Source organism: Loxodonta africana, chromosome 21 (genome assembly GCF_030014295.1).
Source record: "Loxodonta africana isolate mLoxAfr1 chromosome 21, mLoxAfr1.hap2, whole genome shotgun sequence".
NCBI lineage: Eukaryota > Metazoa > Chordata > Mammalia > Proboscidea > Elephantidae > Loxodonta > Loxodonta africana.
In genome coordinates, this window is record NC_087362.1 from 26,491,502 (window position 1) to 26,507,779 (window position 16,278).

A 16,278-nucleotide genomic window follows, 5' to 3' on the forward strand; every position below is an offset into this window, starting at 1 on the left:
TAGATTGTCCTGTATGTAATTGATTCACTTGTTTCTTCGAGTCTTTGTTGCAAGAGGGATAAGCAGAAGCTTCTACCTAGTCAGCCATCTTGGTCCCACCTTGTTTCACTTTCTGTAAGTGAAAAATGTTACCATGAAAATTAGTGTGCAGGTATCCTTTTGAGTCTCTGTTTTCAACTATTTTGGAAATATTCATAGGAGTTGAACTGGTAGCTCATATCTCAGCTGAAATTACCTATTGCCCTGCAGTCTGTCTACTTTTTACTTTAGACATTTTAGCATAATAATCATACTTAGTTTAAATTTTGTGTTTAATTTTATACTTCCAATACATGTGTCATATGTGAATCTCATTTGATGATATGTCGATTATGACTTGTTTCTTGCTCTTTGGTTTTCCCCACCCCCCTTTTCTTTTTGTGGACAGACAAATATGCTTGTTAGCTCAGTAGATATTCACATGTTATTTGATATATTAATATTTCCGTTGCATATGATCACACCCTATCTCCTTTAACGTAGTGATTTGTATGAATCTAGGCAGGGCTGCATTTGGAGTTAATTTTTCTCATGGCTATCACAGAAGAAAATAGTTTCTGCTACAAGTGTCAGAGACTTCAGATTTTTCTAGAGACATCCTGTTTTTGTCTTCATGCTTGCCCATGGTCTTCATTTTGTGTCCTCTAGAGAGAAAACCCATCTCTCGGTTCATCCCTCTGTTATTTTTACATGATGGTGCTTAGTATTGTGGAAGAGTTTGGGCTATGGGTTATGTCTCTGATATGACAATGTACTGTAGGATAGGAGGCAACATATCTTCTGAAATGCTCTTCTGAATGACTACGAGTGCCCCAATAGGTCACCTCTTCTGCCTTACTGGCTAGAAACTATTAGTCTACAACAAATTCAATTGATCTAAACATTACCTGGTGGTGGGTAAACATTACCTAGAAACTCTACAATGTTTCTCAGGATTGTTCAGGTTTCCATGTTTTACAGACTCTAACCATAACTCTTAATTCTCCACAAACATCTGGTCCCTCCATTCCCAATGTTCAGACTCCATCTTAATTTTCCTATCAAACTACTTACAGGGGAAAAATTCCAGCAGTCAGACCTACCGTATCCTCAAAATAAAACCCACCACCACATTTTCATTCTTCCTCTGGTCATGATGACTTTTTCTTCTCAGTGGGTTCATCATTACTAACCTTCAAAAACATCTCACTTAAATCTTTATCTCTTTTATTTTTTATTCACAAGTTTCTTCTGTCTTCTAGGTCTCTGAGAAGTTGAACACAGTCTAGACACCAGGTATAACTCGTTGCCATCAACTTCATTCCAACTCATGGTAACCCTATACAACAGAGTAGAATTTCACTATTCAGTTTCAAAAGCTGTAAATTTTAGTGGAAAATTCTCTTATATCTTCCCTCCTCCACAGGTTATCTGATGGATTTGAACTACTAACATTTTGGTTAGCTCCCAAGAGCTTAAAAGCCACACTACAAGGCCTCTTTGATACCAGATATAATTGTCTTCGATGATCTCTGTAATTGCCAAAAGATGTTTTCAATCTTAGTAACTTAATACTTTCTTCTTTTTGGGGAAGAACAGACTCTGGGAGCACAGCCACACCCACGTGAACATATGCCCACTTTTTTTTACTGTATGTGTGTATAGCTATCTATCTATCTATAAATATATACATATACATACACATGTACATATACATATACAGGTATATACATACATACATATATATATATTTTTTTCCTCTGAGAGCCAGCTTTTTATATCATATACCTTCTGGAACATCAGCCCCTGAAGACCAAGGCAAACACTACTTCCTCTGTACAAACTCAGGCCCCAGAGCCTCCTTGGTGAATAATGGAACCATCAGGATCTGGATGGCAGATGTTGTGTTTTCCACTCCACGATCCCATAGCAGGTCAACCTGCTTTTCTAGGTCCTATTCAGATGGTCCAGATTTTCCTGTCAATCATCTCATCCTGTTTCTATGGACTTTAGTATTGCCTACATTCAGGTATGGGGAAGGTTTATTATTTAGTTCATTTAACTAATAGTGAATAGTTAGAGATGTGATATATTGGGGGCTCTGTTCAGTTATGTGGAGAAAAGGAATTATAAGAAACTCAGGAATCTAAACCCATCAATTAATGAGTGAAGCCACTGGGCTGAGGTGGATTGACATGCTACAGTCACACAGGTGCCACAGGTCAAGATATGAGCAGAGCAGGTATTCCTTATGCAATCCTGATGTTCATAGATGATGGCTCACACAAATTCTCTTTCCTTCCCAGTGGGTGCTTCCAAAACTGATTACCATGATAAGAACACCTAACATCACTGGGTTTCTACTATAAAGTTCACACATAAAGTTACTTCCAGGATTCCCAGTTTGCATCTATTCAGACTGAAGCTCAGAGGTGCGAATCCAAATCCTCAGGGTCACACAGTGAGAAAGGACAGAGAGAGAAGTGCTGTATTTTCCACCAAAATTTATTTGTAGGATCTCAGCCACAATTCCAGGATTCAGTGACATATCATCTCTGGAGGGCAGCTTTCAGACGGTTTTTTCAATATAACCTGCCTCCTGGGATACTTTCCCTGTGTTCATGGTGATCTTGCACCTTCTGCAAATCCGTTCTGAAGGCAGCTCTATTGCCATGTCCAGTTATGTTATTTTCCCTAATGTACTGGATATCATCTTAAATATATGAATGTAGAATGTATAAGAACTAATGAATAAGAGAAGGAAAGGGAAGCGATTAATTAAAGTATAAATATTAATACCAGTATTGGAAGAGACAGGGCCGGTGTCTTCTAGGTATTAAATTTCCTCCGTGGGGCTCACCACCCTTCTTGCCTTGTGTCGACTGGTATGGACATGGGACCTTCTGCCCAGTGCACCTACAGAGCTCACTGTAAGTTAAATGGTGAACATACCTCAGCCCATCCTTCTAGAGAAGACTCTACTTCTCTAGAGACATGATCAAGGACCAATTCTTCCAGAAACTGCTCTGTACAAGATCATGTATTACCCTACAAGAGATATAATGAGAGAAAGGCAGTGGGAGACCAGACAGGAACCACCCTGCAGGGAAAGTTAGGGCTGCAGGGGGCCCTCAGTACCCACAGATCATAGGGCCCATCTGTTGAGAAGATGCATAGGAACCTAGGAAAGGATTTCTTAAATTAGCATGATATTTCTTCTACCTACACAGAAAATATCTTTCCCATGGACCTTCTCATAATTGTGTAATGTGTGTACATATGGGTTGGTGCGTGTTACTTTTATACATGTGTTTGTGTGTGTTAATGTGGATGCATTATTTTGAGAACTAGTGTGTGTTATTCTGTGTGTAGTAGCATGTAATGTCTGTGTTTCTTCTATTGTTATAATATCAGTGTGTGTTTCTCTGTGTGTTAACCTGTTTGTTGATACATCTTTATGTTTCTGTATCAGTGTGGGTAGATAAGGTGTGCATGCTTGTTAGTGTATGTGTGCTAACGTGGTGCACTAATGTATGTGTTAATATTTGTGTTAGAGTGCCTGAGTATTCTTGTGTATGTTAGTGTGTGTGTTAGAATGCAAATGTTTTTATATGAGTCTGTGTGTGTTAGTGTGTGGTTGCATTACTGTATGTAATTACATTACTGCGTGCATAGTAATACGTAAGCATTGGTCTCTCTGTGTTTGTGTGTATATTTTCTCAGGGGTGTCTTTTATCCCATTTGTTCTGGCATAATTTTACTGTGAGAAGGGCCTTAGTGACACTTAATAATTTTCAAAATTAAATTATATATGTATATATCAGAGCCTGATGGCTCTGAGCTCTGAATTTTAATTTATGTCATATTCCTCTATGTCTTTTCAAAGTTGCCATGACAGAGAACTGACTCAAGAGCAGCCAACAACAACAAATGCCACATTTCCTGGACACTAAATATTTCCCCTGTGATAACAACTCCCAAAATGAGTTCTAATCATAACCTTGCATCTTCTACTTGGGCATCTTTAATATTGACCGTGGTAATTCAGTTCACACTGGAAATCTGGTACCCAGAGACCCTTGTGCCTAGAGGAAGACTCTCTGGCCATAGAGAATGGCCTATCAGGCCTAACTATCCAGCCAAACCCGTTTGTGCCTCAAACACATGGGTCATAAGAACTCCACTGTTTTCAGCCTCTTGCCATTGACAAGACAAATGTTTAAAACAGCCAGATCTCTCATTGCTAGGAGTAAACTCCTTTAAATATCATTTCGTTATAAGTTAATATAGAGTAAATGCTCTCTGTTGTTTAATTTGCTCTCCTCAGTGTGTACTTGTCCCGTTCATCTAATAAACCTCCAGCTGCTCACATCTAGTTGTGGGCTCTACAGCATATTTGAAATAGATGAACTTGATTAGTGAAGCCACATCTACCCACTGCTGTTTCACAATTTTTTTTTTTAACTCCAGTAGGACTTCCTATAATTTCCACTTACACCTTTTATCAGGGTGGTATATTTATTTAATGCCTGTCCTCTTATTAAAGTATAAACTACAAAAGATGATTCTACTTTCTTTTGTATTTACACTTCAATCCAGTGACTGGAACAAAAGAAGTCAGGATAAATATTTATTGATATGCTGAGTAAGTCAGTTGAAAGTAGCAGCCAAGCTCTCAGCTTTTCAGAAAGAGTTTCCAGCTCAATCACTGTGACTGTTTTTGCAGAGCTCTCCACCTCCCCTCTCCATCAGTTGTTGCACTCCCTGTGCTTCCTGCATGAGGAACACCCCCTGAAGCCCAGGCTTCTCCTGCCTCTGTCTCTGGGTCACTCTGCCACCTCTCACTTTCCATGTGGGCACAGAAAACTGGCCTGAGCACCAGATCACCTAATTGTTCATCTGTACAAGGACAGTGCAATTGTCCTTGACAGAGCCAACATGGTCCTGTGGTTTTGCTTTGGGAATGGAATACTTGAGCAGGCCAGAATCGTGGGTGATGTTGTTCAGTTGAGCTAGAGAAATCAGACCTAGAATTAAGCCAATGAAAAAAGTAAAGGGAGAGAGAGCCTATGCTGAATGGCCTCATGTCCCCCTTGATGAGAAAAAAAAAAAAAAGGCAGACTCTGAATGACCCTGATATCTTAGTGTCATTGAAAGAAAAGAGAGTAGGGTGGTCATGGAAAATAGACTGGAAAGAAAGGAAGCCACAGGTGCTCAAAGCAATGTCTCCCTGGCCTCTTCCTGCACCTGCTCCTAAGGTTGGTCCCTCCTGTTTGGTGTTCATAGAAAAGATTGGAAAGTGGTCCCTGCCTGCATACCTTTGCTTATCAATACCCCCTTCACTAAAGTGGGGGCACATGAAGAGCATAACTTCTACACTAGAACCTTCATGAATGAGCGGGATGTCAATCTGTTAATATCACTACAATTAAGAGACACAAGATAAGATGAAGTGCTTGGATGTGTGATCTTAAGATGCTAAAGATGAATCCCAGGTTGCACTTCTCTGGCCAATCCAAATAACCAAAGTCTCCACTTATGTGGGCCACTCCTGTTGGAGTTACCATTTCCTCCACTTTTTTCTTTGTCTCCATCTCATCTATGGCCTTGTCAAGTTCTAAAAAGGCCAGGGTCCTTTAACAGCTGCAGTATGGCTGTCCTGCCCCATAAATGGCCAAGTTCTTTGGGGAACTCAGATGTGCATGAGTTCAATAGTCTCTAAATTTTGAAATTCCCTGAAGTTCACCAGAAACACACATCTACAATGTTACTGGGCTGGCACCCATGAAATGTAGAAAAGAAACCAATCCCTGAACTCCTAGGCCAATGTCTAAGGAAAGTAGGGAAGAAATAAAAAAGAGGAAAAAAACTGTTTTGTTTTTTTTTTTCCAAAATATGTCTAGCAATCATTACCAAAGTCCTAAGTCCATTATTTCTGACTATAAGGAGAAAAGGAAAAAAGCAATAATAATTTCCATGAAGACATTGATTATGTCAGGTTTAACACTGTTGGAATAAACAGTTTTTGTATCCTCACAAATTAAACTTCCTTGAAGGGGTTTTATTTCCTACCCATAATTTGTGAACTAGGAATAGGCTACAGCTTAAGAACAATCTTGAAGATCACATGTTCAGTTGCCTATTTCCTTTTGCTGTGTATGTTTTCCAGCATGAAGTTCTAATCACACACTTTTTTCTCCAACATTGTATTTCTGCTTGGGGCTGTCAGGAGGTTGTGATGTGAGCTGACTCATAATATCCTGGAATATAATCCCACAAGAGAGGGATTGTGTGTTTGACTGGTTTCTTGGTAGGCCATTTGGAACATTGGTTATTTGATTCACTGATTTTTTCTAGGTACAGAAGAGGTTTTTTTTTACAGAAGAGTACCTGGTGTGTGACTGGTTCTCAGATCTACAAATGAATGAATGAGAGCCAATCAAACAATGCAGGTACATTGGGGCTCTGTGACTGATGTAAGATTGCATATGCTGGAATCTGAGGAGGTTCCATACTCAACCCACACATGTGGCTGCCATCACTTGAACCTCTGCCACCTTCTTGCCTCTAACTTGCTTTAGGAATTAGCTTTGGAGAAATCCCCTTGTGGTGCTTCAGCCCTGTTCATCCAAGAGCTCTTCATGGACCTCAGACCTTTTATCAGCCAGTGACACTGACAGTCACAGGCCTTGTGTGGTTTCCTGTTTAAATACAACCTCCGTGCCAGGGGACTCCAGAGCCTGCTGAGCTAGAGTGACCTTGCTCCACAAATGCCTGTTCCTTCCTCATTATTCCTCTGGTGGTAGTGGGTCTTCCAGGAGATCACTGTCAGGTAAACAATTGGGTCATGGATAATTCACAGAGGGACAGGGTGTTTAATGTGTTTGCTTCCTTTCGTCTCCAGGTGTCCTATCAGAGCTCCGAAGGCACAGTGTGTAAGTGCTTGGCTGCTAACCAGAATTTCAGTGGTTTGAACACACTGGTGGCTCCTCTGGTGAAAGATATGCCAGTCAGATCCCATAATGTTTACAGCCTTGGAAAACATATGAGCAGTTCTACCCTGTCCTATAGAACTTCTGTGAGTCCTTATGGACTCGATGGCAATGGGTGTGGTGTGTGAGTCCTGTTCCAGTTTCAGCTACAGGAGTCAGGCCCTCAAGTGGTCAGGTACTCAGTGATCCTTCCCCTGACCTGCACCATCTCTGCTGACTCAGTCTCCTGAAGTACTGCTACTTGGAATTGGATCAAGAAGCTCCCAGACAGAGGCCTTCAGTGGGTGGGAAGTACAGACAGTATGCATTATACCTCCCAGGCCAACCCAGACATGTCGAGTAACCAATTCTCCTTGAACCTGAGCTCTGTGACTACTGAGGACGCAGAGGTGTATGACTCTGCCAGGGACACAGTCAGGGGAAACAATGTAAGCACAAAAATCCTTCTATAGAGCAATGAGACGAGAAGCTGAGGATCACAGAGCACAAGCCCCACAACCAGGAACTGGTGTTGGGATGAGCAAAAATGGACTTGCATACTTTGTACTCAGTTAGCTTTACTTGAACTGCTCAGCATCAGATTCACAGGAAACACTGTTTACACATTGGAGGATTGCATTATTTTCTCTTAATTTCAAACAAAGAATTTTTTTTTTTTTTTACATTCTATACGGAAGGGTGTGCACAATCATCAATCCCTTGTCACCTCAATAAGGATGAGTTTCAAAACAGTTCCTACTGTGGTGAAGGAAAAATAAGTTTTGTTTATGTTGTCATTTGCTTTGAGAATCATGTCACTCTTTACAGAGACTTTTCTATACATGCCTTTTTCCAGCTGTGGGTACTTCGTGTGTATTTTTGTAAAAACAATAATAATAATATTAAGGTAAAATTCACATGATGTCAAATTAAGTGTTTTGAAGTGTAGAGCTCAGTGGCGTTTAGTGTATTCACAATGTTGTGCAACAATCAACTCTATGTAGTTCCATGACATGCTCATCACTTGATGTGGAAACCAGAACTCATTAAACAGTCATTCCCCTTCTACACCTCCTTCTAACTCTCGGTAATCACTAATCTATGTGTTCTTCTTAAACTAGAATTTCAGGGTCACTGAAATACCACCCTTGGGAGATGCAGATCTGGGGTCCATAGGGTGTGTGTCAGGTGATGAGAAGGGCTTTCCTGATCCAAAGAAGAACTTTGCATCCCTCTGTCTACAGCCTGGTGTTCCAATGTACTTTCATGACAAGGAAGTGGTTCTGGGGTTCAACTCTGTGAGACATTGGGAAGGTGTCCCATGGCATCATTATCACAAATCTTCCCACAAAGGCCCTTGCTGTACTGTCTTTTGAAGAGAGGAAGGCTTATGCACTAGGTTGCTGTTGGCATTGGTGTATTTTTTTTTCTATTAAAAACAATATGTCAATATTTAAGAGTTCAATTTAGAAATTCCAGAATTCAGGAGAAATGGTGCATAGATAATGTGTGCATATGTCCAAAGACAGAAGAACATAATCAAAGAAGGAATAAAGTTTCCTATGTAAGAAGCTTTGACAAAATCCAGGCCCAAGAGACAGGATTTGAAAAATAAAAAAACGCTGTGAATAAATAAATCTTTAAAACATACTGAATCTCAGAGCTTCAAAGCAGTGCCAAGCAGACCAAAGATAAGCTGTATTACTAGCACCCCACCCACTGAATCAGTTTCTATACTGAGGTCATGAATTAGAGGAAAGGAATCTCATGAGGAACACTTGAAGTGTTGTGGTAAAAAAAATGTGTGAGGAAGAGAAGGTCTCGTGTCCAGAGGAGCTAGGGGTCCGGCTACAAAAAATGACTGCCCTGACAGAGAACACAACAGAGAACCCCTGAGGGAGCAGGAGAGCAGTGGGATGCGACCCCATATTCTCAGAAAAAGACCAGACTTCATGTTCTGACTGAGACTAGAAGGAGTCCGGTGGTCACGGCCCTCAGACCTTCTGTTGGCCCAGGACAAGAACCATTCCCGAAGCCAAGTCTTCAGACTTGGATTGGACTTGACAATGGGTTGGAGAGGGATGCTGGTGAGGAGTGAGCTTCTTGGATCAGGTGGGCACTTGAGACTGTGTTGGTATCTCTTGCCTGTAAGGGAGATGAGACGGTAGACGGGATTAGAAGCTGGTGAAATAGACATGAAAAGAGAGAGTGGAGGGAGGAAGCGGGCTGTCTCATTTGGGCGAGAGTAATTGGGAGTACGTAGCAAGGTGTATATAAGTTTTTGTGTGAGAGACTGCCTTGATTTGTAAACTTTCACTTAAAGCACAGTAAAAATTATTTAAAAACAAAAGAGAGAGAGAGAGAGAAGGTCTGGTGGGATGAAGAATTACTTTTATCAAGAATTTTGGTCTCTGTTCCTGGAATCTAGGAGGTAACTTCTAAAACATTCACATATGCTGACAGAATGGAGTATCTTGGTTATTAAGAAAACCTTGAGCTTGATGAAGGGAAGACGCAGGCAGAAGACATCTCCCAAGGCAACAGCCAGCATCCTTTATCCAGTGAGAATGCTAGAGAAAGGGGCCTCCCTTCACCCTTTTTCACCTTTACATACAAATGCACCTCCCACATGCAAATCCTCTTTACTAGCCTGATGAACTCACAGCACATATTTACTTAAATGCAGGTTCCTCCTCATGTTGGAGAACATTTTCTGGGAGTCATGGATCTCATCCACGGGAACATGAAACACCTATGGGTTTTTCTCTTTGTGGTGGCAGCTCCCAGAGGCGAGTGTCTCAGAGATTCAGACATGAACATCTGGGGATGCTGCATCTGAGCACATGACTCACTATGGTTCTCTTTGTCCCCAGGTATTCTGTCTCAGGTGCAGCTGAAGGAGTCAGGCCCAGGAGTGGTGAAGCCCTCGCAGACCCTGTCCCTCACCTGTGCTCTCTCTGGATTCTCTCTAAGCAGCTATGGTGCAGGCTGGGTCCGCCAGGCTCCCGGAAAGGGGCTGGAATGGGTTGGTGCCATAGCTGGTAGTGGAAGCACATACTATAACCCAGCTCTGAAGTCCCGGCTGAGCATCACCAGGGACACCTCCAAGAGCCAAGTTTATTCAAAACTGAGCTCTGTGAATCCTGAGGACACGGCCATGTATTACTGTGCAGGAGGCACAGTGAGGGGAAGTCAGTGTGAGCCCAGACACAAACCTCCCTGGAGGGGATCAAATGGTCTGTAGGGGATATTCAGGACCCATTAAGCTTAGTGGCCCATCTTGTCAGCATGTGCAGGGGAAGGAGTCAGAAAGCGGTTTCCTCCCCGACCTGTTCAGTGCCTCTCTAGGGATCCCCATGGATACTGATTCTAGGGAAAGTTCATGACTCTAAAACTGACTGCTTTTCACAAGAAGGAGTTTTGCCTGTCTCTCAGCATCTGTTCCAGGACAGGCTCCACAGTAATATTTCCATAGGAGACCTCTGTTTGCAATTTGGGATACTATTTAGTATCATTGGTAGCCAGGTTTAGAAATATTTAACGCAGGAAACTTTTCTCATTTTCAACCCCAGCCTGCCCCCTACCTTCAGATGAATTTCCAAACTTTTCATTCTCATGAGTGCAACTCAACCTAGGTTCACTCAATGCCTTTAACTTAGAATGACCTGGGTAATGCTGCACACATCGATATTAGCATCCATGTATTACAGGGGTAATTTTGTGTTACATCAAATGCTGTGTGTCACTAAGTGGGTATGTCTATAAATAGCTATCATTGATTACGGGCATTCTGTTTGCTGGGCCCTGGTTGTACAGTGGTTAAGTGCTGGGTTTGTAGTTAAGTGGTTAAGTGTGTGTCTGGGCTGGGTTGCTAACTAGAGATCAGCAGTTGAAACCAACCAGCATCTCTGAGGTGCAAAGATGTAGTAGTCTGCTTCTGTGAACATTACAGTCTTGGAAACCCTGTGGAGCAGTTCTATTCTATCCTATAGGGACTCTATGAGTCAGAATTGACTCCACAGCAATGTTTTTTTTGTTTTTTCCTTGTTCATTTGTTTTGATTTTGGCTTTTTTTTTTTTGCAGTTTTTGAGCAATGAAGCCCTGTTTGGGCAGTGGTTAAGCACTCAGATGGTAACCAGTCACTCAAAGAATGTGGAAGTCTGTTTTTTAAGGATTTTAGCCTTGGAAACCCTATGGGGCTGCTCTACTGTGTCCTATAGTGGTACTGTGTATTGATATCAACTCCATGATGATGGTTATGTGCTGGGTACAGTGATAAATTCTGTATTGGCATTTTATTATTTAATCATCATAAAAGGCTTATAAACCACGTATTATGTGTTTCTCATTTTACAGACGAGGACACAGAAATTCGGAGAAATTAAAGAAACCTGCTTAGGTGGTAAAATTAACAATAGCAACTTGAAAAATTTGTTAGGAAACTTAGGGACAGCGAGCTGATGCCAATGGGGAAGGAACAACTCAGAACATCCGGGTGAGAATGCACAACTTGAACAATGTAAACAATGTCACTGAATTGTACATGTAGTAATTGTTTCATGGTGTGTATATTATCAACAATAACAAAAATAAAATTATAGAAAAGGAAAAATATATTTGCTATTTTCTTGAAACTTCAGTTCATTGTTTTGAAGTTGTCAGTTTGCAGTTTGTTCATGTTTGTTATTTTTTTTTCCTGATCCTTAATCTTCAGTCTAAATAGTAGATTCCATTATAATAACCAGAAACTGGGAAAACCTAAATATCCATCAACAGGCAAATAGCTAAATAAATCGTGTATATGCATATGCTGAAATACCAAGCATCAGAATCAATGCGTTTTTGTTAGATATGAAAACATGGATTCAGTCCCACATAACTTTTTTTTTTTTTATGCATATGCTGAAATACCAAGCATCAGAATCAATGCGTTTTTGTTAGATATGAAAACATGGATTCAGTCCCACATAACTAGGTTAGTGAGAGAAGCTAAACAAAAATAAGAACATACAGGCTCATATCATTTGAATACAACTTATGGCAAATGAAATAACATGATGACAACCATGCGTTCAGGCTACCAAAATCACACGAGAAGAAGTAATGGTTCCCAAATGCTGTAACTGCCACTAATTGAGACGGATGTAGAGATCATTGCATTTCTTGTGTTTATACCTCCAGCTGTGATTTTATGAATCCCAAATTTTATTATCAGTGAGTCAAACTGTGTGAAATATTTGGAATTTTTAATAAATATTTACATAGGTTGTTGTTGTTAGGTGCCTTCGAGTAGGTTCCGTCTCATAGAGACCCTATGCACGACAGGACAAAACACTGCCTGGTCCTGCGCCATCCTTTCAATCGTTGTTTTGCTTGAGCTCATTCTTGTAGCCACTGTGTCAAACCACGTCATTGAGGGTCTTCCCCTTTTCTACTGAACCTGTACTCTGCCAAGCATGATGTCCTTCTCCAGAGACTGATCTCTCCTGACAACATGTCCAAAGTATGTAAGACCCAGTCTCACCATCCTTGCTTCTAAGGGGCACTCTGGTTGTACTTCTCAGACAGATTTGTTCTTTCTTTTGGCAGTCCATGGTATATTCAATGTTCTTCACCAACTCGACAACTCAAAGGCATCAATTCTTCTTCCATCTTCGTTATTCATTGTCCAGCTCTCACATGCATATGATGAGATTGAAAATACCATGGCTTGGGACAGGCGCATCTTAGTCTTCAAGGTGATGTCTTTGTTCTTCAACACTTTAAAGAGGCCCTTTGCAGCAGATTTACCCAATGCGATGCGTCTTTTGATTTCTTGACTGCTGCTTCCATGGCTGTTGATTGTGGATCCAAGTAAAATGAAATCCTTGACAACTTCATTTTTTTCTCCGTTTATCATGATGTTGCTCATTGGTCCAGTTGTGAGGATTTTTGTTTTCTTTATGTTGGGGTGCAATCCATACTGAAGGCTGTGGTCTTTGATCTTCATTACTAAGTGCTTCAAGTCCTCTTCACTTTCAGCAAGCAAGGTTGTGTCATCCGCATAGCGCAGGTTGTTAATGACCCATCCTCCAATCCTGATGCCCTGTTTTTCTTCATATAGTCCAGCATCTCATAATATTTGCTCACCATACAGATTGAGTAGGTATGGTTAAAGAATACAGCCCTGACACACACCTTCTTGACTTTCAACCAATCAGTATCCCCTTCTTCTGTCTGGACAACTGCCACTTGATCTATGTAAAGGTTCCTCATGAGCACAATTAAGTGTTCTATAATTCCCATTCTTCGTAATGTTATCCTTAGTTTGTTATGAACCACACACTCGAATGCCTTTGCATAGTCAATAAAACACAGATGAACATCCTTCTGGTATTCTCTGCTTTCAGCTAGGATCCATCTGACATCAGCAATGATATCTGTGGTTCCACGTTCTGTTCTGAAACCAGCCTGAATTTCTGGCAGTTCCCTGTCGATATACTGCTGCAGCTGTTTTTCAATGATCTTCAGGAAAATTTTGCTTATGTGTGATATTAATGATATTGTTCTATAATTTCCACATTCGGTTGGATCACCTCTCTTGGGAATAGGCATAAATATGGATCTCTTCCAGTCAGTTGGCCAGGAAGCTGTCCTCCATATTTCTTGGCATAGACGAGTGAGCACCTCCAGTGCTGCATCTGTTTGTGGAAACATCTCAATTGATATTCCATCAATTCCTGGAGCCTTGTTTTTTGCCAATGCCTTCAGAGTAGTTTGGACTTCTTGCTTCAGCACCATCAATTCCTGATCATATGCTGCCTCTTGAAATGGTTGAACATTGACTAATTATTTTTGGTATAATGACTCTGTGTATTCCTTCCATCTTCTCTTGATGCTTCCTGCATCGTTTAATATTTTTCCCATAGAATCCTTCACTATCGCAACTGGAGGCTTGAATTTTTTCTTCAGTTCTTTCAGCTTGAGAAACACCAAGAGTGTTCTTCCCTTTTGGTTTTCCATCTCCAGCTCTCTGCACGTCATTATAATACTTTACTTTGTCTTCTCGAGCCATTTGAAATCTCCTGTTCAGTTCTTTTTTTTTTTTTTTCTTGCTTGGTCAATAAGTTTATTACTTTATCTGAAAAATCTTCATAGAAAATTGTGGTTTGGTTTAGCTCTCAGCAGCCTGCTCCTGAGCTCTGAGGAAGCTTGCCTTCTTCTGAGCTACCCGATCTTTCTTCTGGGCAAGAGACATTTTGAGACAATTCCACCTCTTCTTTTTAACATTTTTCTTAGGCTTCTTCTCATAAACTGGATTCTCTCTTATAGCAGCATGTGCTTTCTTGTACATCTCCTCCATGTCTGGAGTTACGTTGTTCTTTATGTATTGAGAGAATTGTTTCTTATAAGCATCTTCATCTTCTTCCATTAGGTAACGCATATAATCTGCAACATTCTGACCCATGATGTATTTCCGATGCACTTCTGCATTAAATTCCTTGCTTTCTGAATCGTAACCAGGGAATCGTTTGGTACTGTGAGGGATGGACAAGCCTCCATCCACTGCTCCCTTCAGAGCCCCAAAAACTTTATTCCCAGTGGTAGTTCTGGCAAGACCTGCATCCAAATAGCACATGAAGGCACCAGGTTGACCATCAATGCTTTCCACATTGTATTCATCTCCAGTTACCTCCACTTGGCCTTCATAGATCTTGTCCATCCCAAACCTATTGAGAAGCCTGCGGGCCAACAGCAGACCAGTACAATACGCAGCAGCATAGTTTGTCAGGCCGACTTTCACACCGGACTTTGGGAGTTTGTGAGCATAAGCTGTGCAGACTATCATATCCTCTTCTATACGGGCATAAGCAATCTGGCAAATGATATCTCTGTTGGTTACACGAACTATCATCCTGCATTTGGCTGTGTTGTATTTATTTTTTTCCTGAATTACCAAGCATTTCCGAGCATAGTAATCAGTTTTACCCTCTCTTCTTCTTCTAAATTTCACTTGGTATCTCTTGAAGTAAGCCTTGTTCTTCACAACTTTAACAAACCCCATCCTGTGGAACGGGGACCGCCATCCGCGAATTGCCACAGACCTGCAGGCCCAGCAGCTCTATGGGGGGGAAAAGCCTGTTCAGTTCTTTTACTTCATCAATTCTTCCTTTCGCTTTAGCTGCTCGAGGTTCGAGAGCAAGTTTCGGAGTCTCCCCTGACGTCTATCTTGGTCTTTTCTGTCTTTTCAATGACCTCTTGCTTTCTTCATGTATGATGTCCTTGATGTCACTGTACAACTCGCCTGGCCTTTGGTCACTAATGTTCAATGCACCAAGTCTGTTCTTCAGGTGGTCTCTAAATTCGCGTGGAATATACTCAAGTTCATATTTTGGCTCTCATGGACTTGCTCTGATTTTCTTCAGTTTCAGCTTGAACTTACATGTGAGCAATTGATGGTCTGTTCCACAGTCAGTCCCTGGCCTTGTTCTGACTAATGATATTGAGATTTTCCATCGTTTCTTTCCATAGATGTAGTCAATTTGATTTCTGTGTGTTCCATCTGACGAGGTCCATGTGTATAGTCTCCATTTATGATGGTGAAAGAAGATATTTGTAATGAAGAAGCCGTTGATCTTGCAAAATTCTATCAATCTCCAGCATTGTTTCTATCACCAAGGCCATATTTTCCAACTACTGACCCTTCTTTCTTTCCAACTTTCACATTAAAATCACCAGTAATTTCTAATGCATCTTGATTACATGTTCGATCAATTTCAGACTGCAGCACCTGATAAAAATATTTTTCTTCATCATATTCCATTCATGGAGATCTTTTTTGGTTTATTGCAGCAGTGTTTTGTACTTTTCTTGGCATAGGTCTTTTACATCCCTGGTTAGATTTATTCCTAAGTATTTTATTCTTTTAGGAGCTATTATAAGTGGTATTTTCTCCTGTTTTCCTTTTCATCATTCTCTTTATTGGTGTGTAGGAATCCAACTGATTTTTGTATATTTTGTGTGTGTTTTTTTGTGTATGTGTCCTGCTAATCTGCTGAATCTTTCTATTAGTTCCAGTGGAGTCTTTTGGGTGTTTTATGTATAGTATCATATCATCTGCAGATAGAGATAGTTAACTTCTTCATTACCATTTAGGATGACATTTGTTTCTTTTTCTTGCCTTATTGCTCTAGCTAGGGCTTCCAGCACAATGTTAAATAGGCTTGGTGAAAAAGGGTATCCTTGTCTTTTTCCTGTTCTCAAGGGGAAAGTTTTCAGCCTCTCTCCATTAAGAATGATGTTTGCTGT

The 16,278-nt window shown here is 40.8% G+C and overlaps 1 protein-coding gene across 1 annotated transcript; it reads right to left on the reverse strand.

The window, feature by feature from the left end:
* Positions 1 to 14,062: 14,062 nt before the first annotated feature.
* On the reverse strand, positions 14,063 to 15,049 carry LOC135228348 (large ribosomal subunit protein uL18-like). The gene has a single exon (XM_064273599.1). It carries the CDS (start codon positions 15,032 to 15,034, stop codon positions 14,144 to 14,146), a length of 891 nt encoding a protein of 296 aa, XP_064129669.1. The 5' UTR covers positions 15,035 to 15,049; the 3' UTR covers positions 14,063 to 14,143.
* Positions 15,050 to 16,278: the final 1,229 nt, after the last annotated feature.

What these genes read in the sequence shown, in the direction of transcription:
- LOC135228348 (XM_064273599.1), bottom strand. Translation starts at nt 15,034, where the DNA reads ATGGGGTTTGTTAAAGTTGTGAAGAACAAGGCTTACTTCAAGAGATAC.